Below are 15,098 nucleotides of genomic sequence, written 5' to 3'. Positions count from 1 at the left end.
ATTTTAATGTTTGTGCTTTTCTTATAACTCATTTGTGTGTGCTATTTATGAGCTGTTCTATAAACCAATTTCTGTGTTCATGCAAGTGGCTGAACAAATCCTCACTATCAGCAGCTGCAATTTGGCAGTGCGCCCAGACCTTGTTTTAAGAACGAACAAAAGATATCTCAGTTTCAAGGTCTCAGCTTAGAGAGAAGAAGCCCCGTGAGGTATTGGTCTGTCACATGTTATGAACCAGTATTGGTCAGTCACATGAATGAAACAAAACAGTAATTATTAATGAATTATGCTAAATCATGCAAATATAACGTGTTTGTGTATAGCCAAATAGAAGACAACTGCTGGGACTGCCCAGACAGAGCTCTTGATTGCCATGTGTACTATGGTGCATTGAGTTGGTTGGAACCTCTCCAGCGTGCTGACAAATAAACAATGATTAATTTATGATTGACTTTGAGTGTCCCTGTGTAAGAATTTCCATGACAATTTGGGGTCACGTACAAGATTATGGGTTCTGCCTGCGGAGCTTTCCAGTGGGGGTCTGTGAGGAAAACCGGTGTCACATTTTATGAAGCGTGAGGGACATTCTGGTCTGACCAAAAGAGGACGAGGACCCAACCAGACCAGACCCTTGCTATGAGCTGCCCAGGAGGAGACACATCATCTGCGAACAATTGACGGCAACTGATTTCAGTTAGCCAATGTAAATTAACCTGTATAAAAATATACAAAATGTATACAACCAATAAAAATTAACATAAAGATGTAGAAGCAGGGTACCACTAGCCTACAAAATAACACAAGGTATTTTTGAATTCGGGTGTTATTTACATTTATGGGAAGCAGCAAGACTATAGAGCCTATAGAGACCATAGCGTTTATGTAAATTGATACTATTGATACTATGATGCTGAGGGACTGTAGATGCTGAGGGACTATAGATGCTGTAGGGACCATAGATGCGATAACTATAGGGACTATGGTGCTATTGGGACAATTGATGCTCAGGGACTACAGATGCTCAGGGACCGTGGATACTGTAGAGACTATGGTGACTGTAGAGACTATAGAGGAACGGTTGAAGATACATATGACGTGGAAGAAGGCTAGAGCTAGTCTTAGAGAGAAGACTAGAGCGAGGGCAAGTAACGGTACCATGTCCCGCTGACAGCTGTCTGTAGGCATTTATAAGGGAAATGTCCACATGGTCTGCAGCCACTGGTAGAGAATAGCATAAGGTACACTCTGTGCTATTTTATATGCATAGTGAAGATACATATGGTGCATTGCAAGTAACGACAAGAGAGAATCATTGACGATGCATGGGGTAATGAGGAGATTACCAAGTGTGTTTGGGAATAGTACTAAGTGAATGTGGATGTGAAAGTTGTGTGATTGTGAGATATGGGATAATAAGCTGAAAGATTGATATTTGGATAACAAGAGCTGATTGGCATTTGGACAATAAATTATTGAAATGATTACTAATAAGATTGGAATTTGACATTAGGATAATTAGCTGATTGAAATGTTGATAATTAGAGGATTGAAATTAAGCTATTAAGTATTGAGTGAATCAGAGCTGTCAGGGGACTGGCTTACATGTGAAAGAGGTGAATGAATGCCACAACCAGTTCAGTATGAGCTGAGTTTTCCAGTTCAGTGAGCTTAGTTTTCCAGTTCTGTGTGAGCGGATCTGTAACGTTATCTAGTGGTCTGTCCAACACCGCCATTGGATCTACACGTAGAGGTTAACATGTCTCAGAAATCAGGTACATAACGTCTCAGAAGATAACATGTCTCGTTAGTAACGAGGATAACATGTCTCTGAGATTAACATGGCTTTGGATTATATGAGGATAATGGAGTTTGATGTATAACGTTATTATGTATGGAGATATGAAAGAAGAGAGAACTATTTCCAAAAATGCTGTTAAATTGAACTAGTGTAAATATCTAAACCCCTGTATGAATAGAACACTAGTCTAGAGGAGGAATTTGCGATGTAACACAAATGTATAATGGGTTACTGGAGTTAAAGTAACATAATATTGAGTATAATGGGTTACTATGATGATCTGATGAAGTAAGAAGAGAAAAATAATAATAATATGCAACTTGCACAACCACATGTAGACGTAAGTAAGTGGTGAAAAAACTCTTCTGAGGAATGTTCAGAATGGTCCCTTTATGGGTAATTTGAGGTATGATAAGGTTAAAGCGTTGTATGGGACTTGACTTTCCCCTAACCAATAAAACTATAAAAAGAAAGGTAGAAGATTTCCTCCAGCCTGGTAATGCATTTTGAAATAAGCCCATACCTTGTTAAATAGAACCAATGATTTTCTGTATTCACCTACTCAACAGTTTAAAGTGTTAGGTAGAGACTTATTATGGACAGAGAATGCCATCTACTGGGGACTGAGACAGTGCCAACCAAGTTGATACATATTGATCCCTCCAAAGCATTACAGATGAATCTTAAAATACTTGACATTTAATAAATATTGAAGCAGAAAGTGAATATCCAATAGAGATTGGTAATAATAATATAGAGTAACTTTTTGAAGGTATACACACTGAAATCAAACAGGCTGTGAGAAACACAGTGGGGAAATTAGGGACAGCTTGTACATAATTGTATGTCAATGCAACAGGTCAAAAAGATTAAGATTACAAGAGAAGTGTTTACTTTAGAAGGTGCCCAATTCAGCTTTACAGGGCACCATATCATCTGATATGTCTGAAGTATACATGTGTCTGAAGTATAATTCTGTATACACAAGGGTTTATTGAGACTTCCTACACAAGATGCAGTATACTCAATTAATGATTCCACATTTTTAAGACTGATTAAAATGTAACATAGTTTATTTTCTTTCTTCCAGGACTGATGGAATGTCCGCTACCAATGATTTTTTTTCATGTTTATCAATGATTCTCCCTTTGAAAGGCTTCATAAGGCAAGGCCTTGGGAGAGCAGTTAAAAGTGCCCGGAGCTAGCTGTTAAGGGACCTCCCAAATTATGCAAGGCCTGGCCATTTTGTTTGTGTTTACCCTACACATTTTGCCACACACACATGCCAGCACCCACATACAACCCACCTGTTAATGAATATTTGTAGGTGGTTAATATTCTGTTTGATTTAGAAGTGTGGGGTTTTTTCACGGGTTAGAAAGAATGCTGTACTCAAATGATCGTTTCTATTGTCAGAGTTTTGGTTGCACACATGTAAATTCTCTTGATTAGAAGAAGTGTACTGAAAAGCCCAATGTAAACCTGATACACAACATGTTTGAAATATCTTTAAATAATGGCTGAGGTACAGGAAAACAAACACTCACTTAATAGGGCTGACTGACCTCTGACCACATTTATTTATTTATTTTACATACAGTAAGTTGACTGTGCCTTTAAACAGCTTAGAAAATTCCAGAAAATTATGTCCTGGCTTTAGAAGCTTCTGATAGGCTAATTGACATAATTTGAGTCAATTGGAGGTGTACCTGTGGATGTATTTCAAGGCCTATCATCAGTGCCTCTTTGCTTGACATCATGGGAAAATCTAAATAAATCAGTCAGTCTGGTTCATCCTTGGGAGCAATTTCCAAATGCCTGAAGGTACCATGTTCTTCTGTACAAACAGTTGTACGTAAGTATAAACACCATGGGACCACGCAGCCGTCATACCACTCAGGAAGGAGACGCATTCTGTCTCCTAGAAATGAACGTACTGTGGTGCGAAAACTGCAAATCAATCCCAGAACAACAGCAAAGGACCTTGTGAAGATGCTGGGGGAAACAGGTACAAAAGTATCTATATCCACAGTACAATTTGACCTATATCGACACAACCTGAAAGGCCGCTCAGCAAGGAAGAAGCCACTGCTCCAAAACCACCATAAAAAAAGCCAGACTACCATTTGCGACTGCACAATTTTGGGAGAAATGTCCTCTGGTCTGATGAAACAAAAATAGAACTGTTTGTCCATAATGACAATCATTATGTTTGGAGGAAAAAGGGGGAGGCTTGCAAGCCGAAGAACACTATCCCAACCATGAAGTACGGGGGTGGCAGCATGATGTTGTGGGGGTGCTTTGCTGCAGGAGGGACTGATGCACTTCACAAAATAGATGGCATCATGAGGTAGGAAAATGATGTGGATATATTGAAGCAAAATCTCAATACATCAGTTAAGAAGTTAAAGCTTGGTCGCAAATGGATCTTCCAAATGGACAATGACCCCAAGCATACTTCCAAAGTTGTGGCAAAATGGCTTAAGGACAACAAAGTCAAGGTATTGGAGTGGCCATCACAAACCCTGACCTCAACCCTACAGAAAATGTGTGGGCAGAACTGAAAAAGCGTGTGCGAGCAAGGAGGCATACAGACTCAGTAGCACCAGCTCTGTCAGGAAGAATGGGCCAAAACTCACCCAACTTATTGTGGGAAGCTTGTGGAAGGCTACCTGAAATGTTTGATCCAAGTTAAACAATTTAAATGCAATTCTACCAAATACTAATTGAGTGTATGTAAACTTCTGACCCGCTGGGAATGTGATGAAAGAAATAAACGCTGAAATAAATCATTCTCTCTATTTAACATTCTTAAAATAAAGTGGTGATCCTAACTGACCTAAGACAGGGAATGTTTACAAGGATTAAATGTCAGGAATTGTTAAAAAGTGAGTTTAAATGTATTTGGCTTAGGTCTATATAAACTTCCGACTTCAACTGTAAGATTCCAACTTCAGAGATTTTTGCAATTCGTTCCAGTCATTGGCAGCAGAGAACTGGAAGGAGAGGTGGCCAAAGGAGGTGTTGGCTTTGGGGATGACCAGTGCAATATACCGGCTGGAGTGCGTGCTACAGGTGGGTGTTGCTATGGTGACCAGTGAGCTGAGAAAAGGTGAGGCTTTACCTAGCAAAGACTTATAGATGACCTGGAGCCAATGGGTTTGGCAACGGATATGTAGTGAGGGCCAGCCAACGAGAGCATAGAGGTCGCAGTATATGGGGCTTTGGTAATAAAACGGATGGCACAGTGATAGACTACATCCAGTTTGTTGAGTAGAGTGTTGAGGGCTATTTTGTAAATGACATCGCCAAAGTCAAGGATAGGTAGAATAAACAGTTTTACGAGGATGTGTTTGGCGGTTTGAGTGAAGGAGGCTTTGTTGTGAAATAGGAAGCCGATTCTAGATTAAATGTTTTATTGGAGATGCTTAATGTGAGTTTGGAAGGAGAGTTTACAGTCTAACCAGACACCTAGGTATTTGTAGTTGTCCACATATTCTAGGTCAGAACCGTCCAGGGTAGTGATGCTAGTCAGGTGGGAGGGTGCGGGCAGCAATCGGTTGAAGAGCATGCACATAGTTTTACTAGCATTTAAAAGCAGTTGGAGGCCACGGAAGGAGTGTTGTATGGCGTTGAAGCTCGTTTGGAGGTTTGTTAGCACAGTGTCCAAAGAGGGGCCAGATGTATACAGAATGGTGTCATCTGCGTAGACGTGGATCAGAGAATCACCAGCAGCAAGAGCGACATAATTGATATATAGAGAGAAAAGAGTCGGCCCGAGAATTAAACCCTGTAGAGACTGCCAGAGGTCCGGACAACAGGCTCTCCGATTTAACACACTGAACTCTGTCTGAGAAGTAGTTGGTGAGCCAGGCGAGGCAGTCATTTGAGAAGCCAAGGCTATTGAGTCTGCCGATAACAATGTGGTGATTGACAGAGTCGAAAGCCTTGGCCAGGTCAATGAAGATGCTGCACAGTACTGTCTTTTATCGATGGCGGTTTTGATATAGTTTTGGACCTTGAGCGTGGCTGAGGTGCACCCATGACCAGCTCGGAAACCAGATTGACCATGACCAGCTCGAAAACGTCGCTATTTGGAGAAGGTTACGATGAGACTCGAAATGGTTGGTGATCGGCTTATTAACTTGGCTTTCAAAGATTTCAGAAAGGCAGGGTAGGATGGATATAGGTCTATAACAGTTTGGGTCTAAGTTGTCTCCCCTTTGAAGAGGGGGATGACCGCAGCAGCTTTCCCATCTTTGGGGATCTCAGACGATACGCAAGAGAGGTTGAATAGGCTAGTAATAGGGGTTGCAACAATTTCGGCAGATAACTTTAGAAAGAGAGGGCCAGATTGTCTAGTCCAGATGATTTGTAGGGATACAGATTTTGCAGCTCTTTCAGAACATCAGCTGTCTGGATTTGGGTGAGGGAGAAGTGGGGGGGGGGCAAGTTGCTGCAGGGGGTGCTGAGGTGTTGGCCGGGGTAAGGGTAGCCAGGTGGATAGCATGGCCAGCCGTGGAAAAGTGCTTATGGAAATGATGGATTATCGTAGCTTTATCGGTGGTGACAGTGTTTCCTAGCCTCAGTGCAGTGGGCAGCTGGGAGGAGGTGCTCTTATTCTCCATGGACTTTACAGTGTCCCAAAACATTTTGGAATTAGTGCTACAGGAAGCAAATTTCTGTTTGAAAACGCTAGCCGTAGGTTTCCAACTGACTGAGTATTTTGGTTCCTGACTTCCCTGAAGAGTTGCATATCGCAGGGGCTATTCAATGCTAATGCAGAATGCCACAGGATGTTTTTGTGCTGGTCAAGGGCAGTCAAGTCTGAGATGAACCAAGGGCTATATCTGTTCTTAGTTCTACATTTTTTGAATGGGGGATGCTTATTTAAGATGGAGAGGAAAGCACTTTTGAAGAGCAACCAGGCATCCTCTACTGACGGAATGAGGTCAATATCCTTCCAGGATACCTGGGCCAGGTCGGTTAGAAAGGCCTGCTCGCTGAAGTGTTTTAGGGAGTGTTTGACAGTGATGAGGGGTGATCGTTTGACCGCAGACCCATCACGCACGCAGGCAATGAGGCAGTGATCGCTGAGTTCCTGGTTGAAGACAGCAGCGGTGTATTTAGAGGGCAAGTTGGTAAGGATGATATCTAAGAGGGTGCCCATGGTTACGGATTTAGGGTTGTACCTGGTAGGTTCCTTAACCTGTTGGGGCTAGGGGGCAGTATTTGCACGGCCGGATAAAAAACGTACCCGATTTAATCTGGTTACTACTCCTGCCCAGTAACTAGAATATGCATATAATTATTGGCTTTGGATAGAAAACACCCTAAAGTTTCTAAAACTGTTTGAATGGTGTCTGTGAGTATAACAGAACTCATTTGGCAGGCCAAAACCTGAGAAGATTCCTTACAGGAAGTGGCCTGTCTGACAATTTCTTGCCCTCCTTGATCATCTCTAACAAATACAGGGGATCTCTGGCATGACGTGACACTTCCTACGGCTCCCATGGGATCTCAGAAGGCGGGAAAAAGCTGAACGATGTAATTCCATCCCCAGGCTGAAACACATTAGCGCGTTTGGCAAGTGCTCTATCAGAGGGCCATTAGACTGAGGCTCGTGCATGAGGGGATAGCATGCTTTTACTTTCACTCTCTTTGTAATAAAAAACGATTTCCCGGTCGGAATATTATCGCTTTTTTACGAGAAAAATGGCATAAAAATTGATTTTAAACAGCGGTTGACATGCTTCGAAGTACGGTAATGGAATATTTAGAATTTTTTGGTCACGAAATGTGCCATGCTCGTCACCCTTATTTACCCTTTCGGATAGTGTCTTGAACTCGCCAACCAAACGCCGCTATTTGGATATAACAATGGATTATTTGGGACCAAACCAACATTTGTTGTTGAAGTAGAAGTCCTGGGAGTGCATTCTGACGAAGAACAGCAAAGGTAATAACATTTTTCTTATAGTAAATCTGACTTTGGTGAGTGCTAAACTTGCTGGGTGTCTAAATAGCTAGTCCTGTGATGCCGGGCTATCTACTGAGAATATTGCAAAATGTGCTTTCACCGAAAAGCTATTTTAAAATCGGACATATCGAGTGCATAGAGGAGTTCTGTATCTATAATTCTTAAAATAATTGTTATGTTTTTTGTGAACGTTTATCGTGAGTAATTTAGTAAATGTAAAAAAAGCTGGTTTTTGATATAAATATGAACTTGATTGAACAAAACATGCATGTATTGTCTAACATAATGTCCTAGGGTTGTCATCTGATGAAGATCATCAAAGGTTAGTGCTGCATTTAGCTGTGGTTTGGGTTTATGTGAAATTATATGCTAGCTTGAAAAATGGGTGTCTGATTATTTCTGGCTGGGTACTCTGCTGACATAATCTAATGTTTTGCTTTCGTTGTAAAGACTTTTTGAAATCGGACAGTGTGGTTAGATTAACGAGAGTCTTGTCTTTAAAATGGTGTAAAATAGTCATATGTTTGAAAAATAGAATTTTTTGCATTTTTGAGGTATTTGAATATCGCGCCACGGGATTACACTGGCTGTTGAGTAGGTGGGGCAAGCGTCCCACCTAGCCCATAGAGGTTAATAATTTGTGTGAGATTGAGGGCATCTAGCTTAGACTGTAGAATGGCCGGGGTGTTAAGCATTTCCCAGTTTAGGTCACCTAACAGTACGAACTCTCATGAGGAAGAGAGGAGACATTTTTTTTATACGCTATGTAAAAGCAAATAATTAAGAAGAAGTTTAGAATTGATCAATAGTCCTATGTGTGATTCAGACTACGTTAAGGACAGAGAGAGAGCAGTCTCTAGTCTATTTTACCATTACCTTATGAGATAGAATTATTTCCTTATGAAGCCACGTCAGGCCTCAGCTGGATCGTCTGGGTTTGACGCCTCAGCTCGCCAGGCGTCTACGCCTTAGACGGCCCATGAGACTCCCACGTCCCAGCGGGATCATCAGGCTGTCACGCCTCAACCGGATTCGTCAGGCTTCTATGCCCCAGCCGGCTGGTCCATTGCCCATGCCTTGGCCGGCCCCTCAGGCTAGTCCGAGGGGTGGGGGGTATTGTCACGCCTACACCCGCTCTCCCTCCCTGGTGCTCGAGCGCGCCAGGCTGCCCAGCATTACGCACTCCTGACACCATCATTACGCACACCTGCTTCGCTCATCACGTGCATCAGCGATTCATTGCACTCACCTGGATTCAATCACCTGTGTTATTTCCTCCCCTATAGCTGTCTGTTCCCCAGCTCTGTTCCCCGCTTCAGCATTAATTGTCGTATGTCTTTGTCTTACCCGGTTCTGACGCTGTTCCTGTCCTGTTCCATGTCTGTGCTAAATTAAATGTTCCACTCTCCGTACCTGCTTCGCATCTCCAACGTTAGTTCTTACAGATTATAGTATTACCATACTAATTGAATTGTACAACCCAGAATGAAGGGTTTGAAATGATGAAGTGTCTGTTTTTTTGTCTTGATTTCCCTTACTTTCCCTTACAGAAGCTAAAATCTAAATGCTTACATTAAAATGTAATGATTATTATCACACAAGTGATAAGAGGATGGAATGTAATGGATGCTAGTGCTTTTCTTATAACTGTTTTCTGTGTTCTATCGATGTGCTGTTCTATAAACCAATTTCTGTGTTCATGCAAATGGCTGACTGAACAAATCCTCACTGTCAGTAGCTGAAATTTGGCAGTACGCCCAGATATTGTTTTGAGAACGAACAAAAGATACCTCTGTTTCAATGTCTCAGCTTAGAGATAAGAAGCCTCGTGAGGTATTGGTCTGTCACATGTTATGAACCAGTATTGGTCGGTCATATGAATGAAACAAAACTGTAATGATTAGGTAATTATGCTACATCATGCAAATATAACTTGTCTGTGTATAAGACAACTGCTGGGACTGCCCAGACAGAGCTCTTGATTGCCATGTGTACTATGGTGCATTGAGTTGGTTGGAACCTCTCCAGCGTGCTGACAAATAAACAATGATTAATTTATGATTGACTTTGAGTGTCCCTTTGTAAAAATTTCTACAAACAAGTGTATGGATGACTGTTTTTGTGTGTGTGTGTGTGTGTGTGTGTGTGTGTGTGTGTGGTGTGTGTGTGTGTGTGTGTGTGTGTGTGTGTGTGTGTGTGTGTGTGTGTGTGTGGTGTGTGTGTGTGTGTGTGTGTGGTGTGTGGGTGTGTGTGCTTTTCATCTCTATGTGTATGTGTCTTGTGGTCGATAGTACCTGGAGTTGTGGTTCAGCTCCTGTGAGATGTCGTCCACCATGTCGTTCTCGGAGGCCTCGTGGGCCATGGCCTTACACAGCTTACAGGCCACCAGGGCTTTTGCCATGGCCTCCTCCCCATGCTGCCAGAAGAACAGTGCCATCTTCTGTCGCTTCATCAGCACGGCCCACACCATCAGCTCGTGGAAGGGGAAGGGGAAGTGGTTGATCTCAGGGTCGTCCAGGTCAATGTCCACCTCCTCCTCTCGCTTACGTGTAGTCTTCTGGCGACTCCTCCGGATCGGCATGTCATCCTGCCTCAGGCCGCACAAGACGAGAGCAGAGACATGGATTCATGGGTTTTTGGATGTGATGCTCAGCCTTTGCCCATCGAGGGAGACAAATATACATTTAGAGAGAGTTTGATCATGTAATATAATTCACACTGGCTAAGGCCTTGGAGAGATGGATGAAGTACCATGGCATGAAAGTCCTGAGAGTTGAGAACTGAGAAAAGGCCTTGGTGTTTAATGTCTGTCTGCTTGCTTAGGAAATTCTGACATTTATTCCAATATTTATTCAGGTGTTTCCATATTACTTCTATATCTCATTCAACTGATATCTAAACTCAGTTACACCAGCTCTGTCAGGAGGAACTGGCCAAAATCCACCCAACTTATTGTTGGAAGCTTGTGGAAGGCTACCCGAAACATTTAACCCAAGTTAAACAATTTAAAGGCAATGCTACCACATACTAATTGAGTGTATGTAAACTTCTGACCCACTGGGAATGTGATGAAAGAAATAAAAGCAGAAATAAATCCTTCTCTCTACTATTATTCTGACATTTCACATTCTTAAAATAAAGTGGTGATCTTAACTGACCTAAGACAGGGACTTTTTACTAGGATTAAATGTCAGGAATTGTGAAAAACTGAGTTTAAATGGATTTGGCTAAGGTGTATGTAAACTTCCGACTTCAACTCTAAGTATTCAGACCCTTTGCTATGAGACTCAAAATTGAGCTCCTTGAGTTGTATCCAACTTAATTGGAGTCCACCTGTGGTAAATTCAATTGATTGGACATAATTTGGAAAGGTACACACCTGTCTATATAAGGTCCCACAGTTGACAGTGCATGTCAGAGCAAAAATCAAGCCATTAGGTCAAAGGACATATCCGTAGAGCTCAGAGACAGGATTGTGTCAAGGCATAGATCTGGGGAAGAGTACCAAAACATTTATTCAGCATTGAAGGTCCCCAAGAACACAGTGGCCTCCATCATTCTTAAATGGAAGAAGATTGGACCCACCAAGACTTCCTACAGCTGGCCACCTGGCCAAACTGAGGAATTGAAGAGCCTTGGTCAGAGAGGTGACCAAGAACCCGATGGTCACTCTGACAGAGCTCCAGAATTCCTCTGTGGAGATGGGAGAACCTTCCAGAAGGACAACCATCTCTGCAGCACTCCACCAATCAGGCCTTTATGGTAGAGAGGCCAGACGGAAGCCACTCCTCAGTAAAAGGCACGACAGCCCACTTGGAGTTTGCCAAAAGGCACCTAAAGGACTCTCAGTCCATGAGAAACAAGATTATCTGGTCTGGTGAAATCAAGATTAAACTATTTGGCCTGAACGCCAAGCGTCACGTCTGGAGGAAACCTGGCACCATCCTTACGATGAAGCATGGTGGTGGCAGTATCATGCTGTGGGGATGTTTTTCAGCGGCAGGGACTGGAAGACTAGTCAGGATCGAGGCAACAATGAACGGAGAAAAGTACAGAGAGATCCTTGATTAAAACCTGCTCCAGAGCGCCCAAGACCTCAGATTGGGGCGAAGGTTCACCCTCCAACAGGACAACAACCCTAAGCACACAGCCAAGACAATGCAGGAGTGGCTTCGGGACAGGTCTCTGAATGTCCTTGAGTGGCCCAGCCGGAGCCAGAGTCTCTGGGGTGACCTGAAAATAGCTGTGCAGCGACGCTCCCCATCCAACCTGAGGGAGCTTGAGAGGATCTGCAGAGAAGAATGGGAGAAACTCCCCAAATACAGGTGTGCCAAGCTTGTAGCATCATGCCCAAGAAGACTCAAGGCTGTAATCGCTGCCAAAGGTGCTGAGTAAAGGGTCTAAATATTTATGTAAATGTGATATGTCAGTTTTTTTATTCGTAATACATTTGCTAAACATTTATAAAAACCTGTTTTTGCTTTGTCATTATGGGGTATTGTGTGTAGATTGATGAGGAACAAAAACAACAATTGAATCCATTTTAGAATAAGGCTGTAATGTAAACAAATATGGAAAAAGTCAAGGGGTCTGAATACTTTCCGAATGCACTATAGTAGTCCCCTTTAGTATCAACGTTTAGTATTGAGGACCTTATAAGTAAGTACTAGGTACTTATTATACACATACCTACTGTAGTAACAACATTTATGTGATATTTATTACCATGTGATTTGTTACCATGTGATTTATTACCAGGTGATATTTATTACCATGTGATTTATTTATTACTATGCACTTACCACATGAATACCTTCAAGTCACGTTGTTTCTAAGGACTTTGCCTTCAGTTACCATAAATGTTTGTATCAAAAGGGCTGTAAAATGAAGTTGTGTCTGTTTCCAAGTAGATACAATGTAGTTACTTGTGAAATACCACCACATTGGATGACTCCATCCCATAAAGACAACAGTAAATATGTCTGTGATCTTACCCTGTTGTTTCACTTACAGGGTAGATACAAGGTAAGAAGGCTTTAAAATGGAGCCATTGCTAATACCATGCAAACACCAGATACTTGCAGGTCAACTAATGCTCTTAATGATTTAGTAAATTATTGTGTAGGCATAATGTACCAAGTCATTTTCCTATAGTTACTAGGTATGTACAGTGCCTTCAGAAAGTATTCACACCCCTTGACTTTTTCCACATTTTGTTGTGTTACAGCCTGAATGTCACGTTCGTCGTAAAGATGGGACCAAGGCGCAGCGGGAATGTGAATACTCTTCTTCTTTATTGTGAAGAAAACCAAAATAAACCCTTAAACAAAAACAACGATGAAAAAACTGTCCTGTAAGGCACACAGCTTACATACGGAACAACTACCCACCCTGACAACACAAAACAAACACACCCCTGCCACGTCCTGACCAAACTACAAAAACAAATAACCCCTTATACTGGTCAGGACGTGACGCTGAATTAAAAGTTTAATAAATTGAGATTCTGTGTCACTGGCCTACACACAATACCCCATATTGTCAAAGTGGAATAATATTTTTAGAAATTTGTTCAAATTAATTAAAATTGAAAATCTGAAATATCTTGAGTCAATAATTATTCAACCTCTTTGTGATGGCAAGTCTAAATAAGTTTAGGAGTAAAAATGTACTTAACAAGTCACATAATAAGTTGTATGAACTCTGTGTGCAATAATAGTGTTTAACAATTATTTTATGAAAAGTGAAAAGTGTTGTTTCATGGTACCACCTTCACACTTGAAGGGTAGGTACACGTCAAGAGGGCTGTAAAATGAAGCTGTTGCTAATAACATGTAAATACCAGATACTTGCAGGTCAACTAACGCTCTTAGCCCAAACCCGGACTACGTTGGGCCAATTGTGTGCCGGCCTAGGGAACTCCCAATCACAGCCGGTTGAGATACAGCCTGAAATCGAACCAGGGGCGGTAGTGACACCTCTAGCACTGAGATGCAGTGCCTTAGACCGCTGCACCACTCGGGAGCCCATAATGTACCACGTAATTTTCTTGGAGTTACCAGGTATGTATGTTGTAACGGCTGTAAAATTAAGTGGGGTCTGTTTCCAGGTAGATTCCAGGTAGATCCCACAAAGACCACAGCAAATCTGTCTGTGCTATTACCCTGTTGTTATGTGATACTTGCTTCACACTTATATGGTTGGTACGGGATAAGAGGGCTGTAAAATGAAGCTGTTCATATTACCATGTAAATATCAAATACTTTCAAGTTTACTGCCGTGCAATATAAAAGTGGGAACATTTCAAGTTTATTTAATGAAAATCAACAAGAGGTCAGTAGAAACATATTTGTATTAATGTACAATCATATAACCATACAAGTTAGCACCACAACAAAAGTGAACTGCATTTATATCTATGTAGAAACCAAACTTCCGGCTAAACACCATTCATTTGAATGGAAGGCTAATATAAATAGCAATCTTTTAATTCCGGTAAAAGTAAAATTTTTGACTAAATAACGACATGGTAATGCTCACATCATGATAATCAATATGTGTACTAACAGATGATGGCACTTTTAAGGCTATAAAAAGAAGGATTGCTATGGATTGTGGTGAGCTTGTACATCATTGGTGACATCAGAGATTTGGATATAATGATGAGATACCTACTGTATGTCTCCGCCCCAAAAATGTGATTATTTTGTCCACCTCTCTGGTGACATTGAAAAGTAGCTAGCTTAGTGTATTCATAGCAACACTAACGAGTCAATTCCGGGTAATATAATTTTGGAAATTTGCCATAGTAGAAACATTTAAAAAACATATACAATTTTTTTGGGATATTTTCTCACAATGTAAGTATAATTGTGCATTCTAATGTAACATTGTGCACTATATGCAAGACAAAAAATAATGTTGATTTCGTATCAAATATATAGCGTTTTATTGCAGACTTTTATTTTGAAAACCAAATTCGAAAACTGCAGAGTTAAGTACATGCAGTGATTTATATCGGAATTATGTTTTATATGTTTATTCTAGCTCCGACACTCTGCTGGCACGCTAGTTAATTTAAGCTAACTAATCGCTATTGTTATTGCATTGTGTGTTAGTATGCTAGCTAGCTTAATTTTCTAGCTTAGCTTGTTTTTGTATAGAATGTATCTAGCTCTTTTGCGTGTTTAGATACTGTCTTGTTAGAATATAATATGCTTGTGGAAATGTTTTATGTACGCATAGTTTGTGTATACTCTCAGTAAATTTGCAGCATTTCTTCTGTTAAGTGAAATAGACTGTTATCTTCCTTCTCATCTA

General features: G+C 41.3%; 1 protein-coding gene across 2 annotated transcripts in view; it reads right to left on the bottom strand.

Moving 5' to 3' along the window:
- The window catches only part of trpm3 (transient receptor potential cation channel, subfamily M, member 3), a 254,242-nt gene that overhangs the window by 41,990 nt on the left and 197,154 nt on the right, over nucleotides 1–15,098 (bottom strand). For both annotated transcript variants that reach the window (XM_045703003.2, XM_014160648.3), the window contains exon 15: nucleotides 10,073–10,365. In XM_045703003.2, coding sequence (XP_045558959.2) covers nucleotides 10,073–10,365 — 293 coding nt within the window. The remainder of the gene's footprint in view (nucleotides 1–10,072; nucleotides 10,366–15,098) is intronic.

Source organism: Salmo salar, chromosome 20 (assembly GCF_965601325.2).
Source record: "Salmo salar chromosome 20, fSalSal1, whole genome shotgun sequence".
Taxonomy (NCBI): domain Eukaryota; kingdom Metazoa; phylum Chordata; class Actinopteri; order Salmoniformes; family Salmonidae; genus Salmo; species Salmo salar.
The sequence above is the reverse complement of the archived record's forward strand: the minus strand, read 5'-3'. Positions and strand labels throughout refer to the sequence as shown.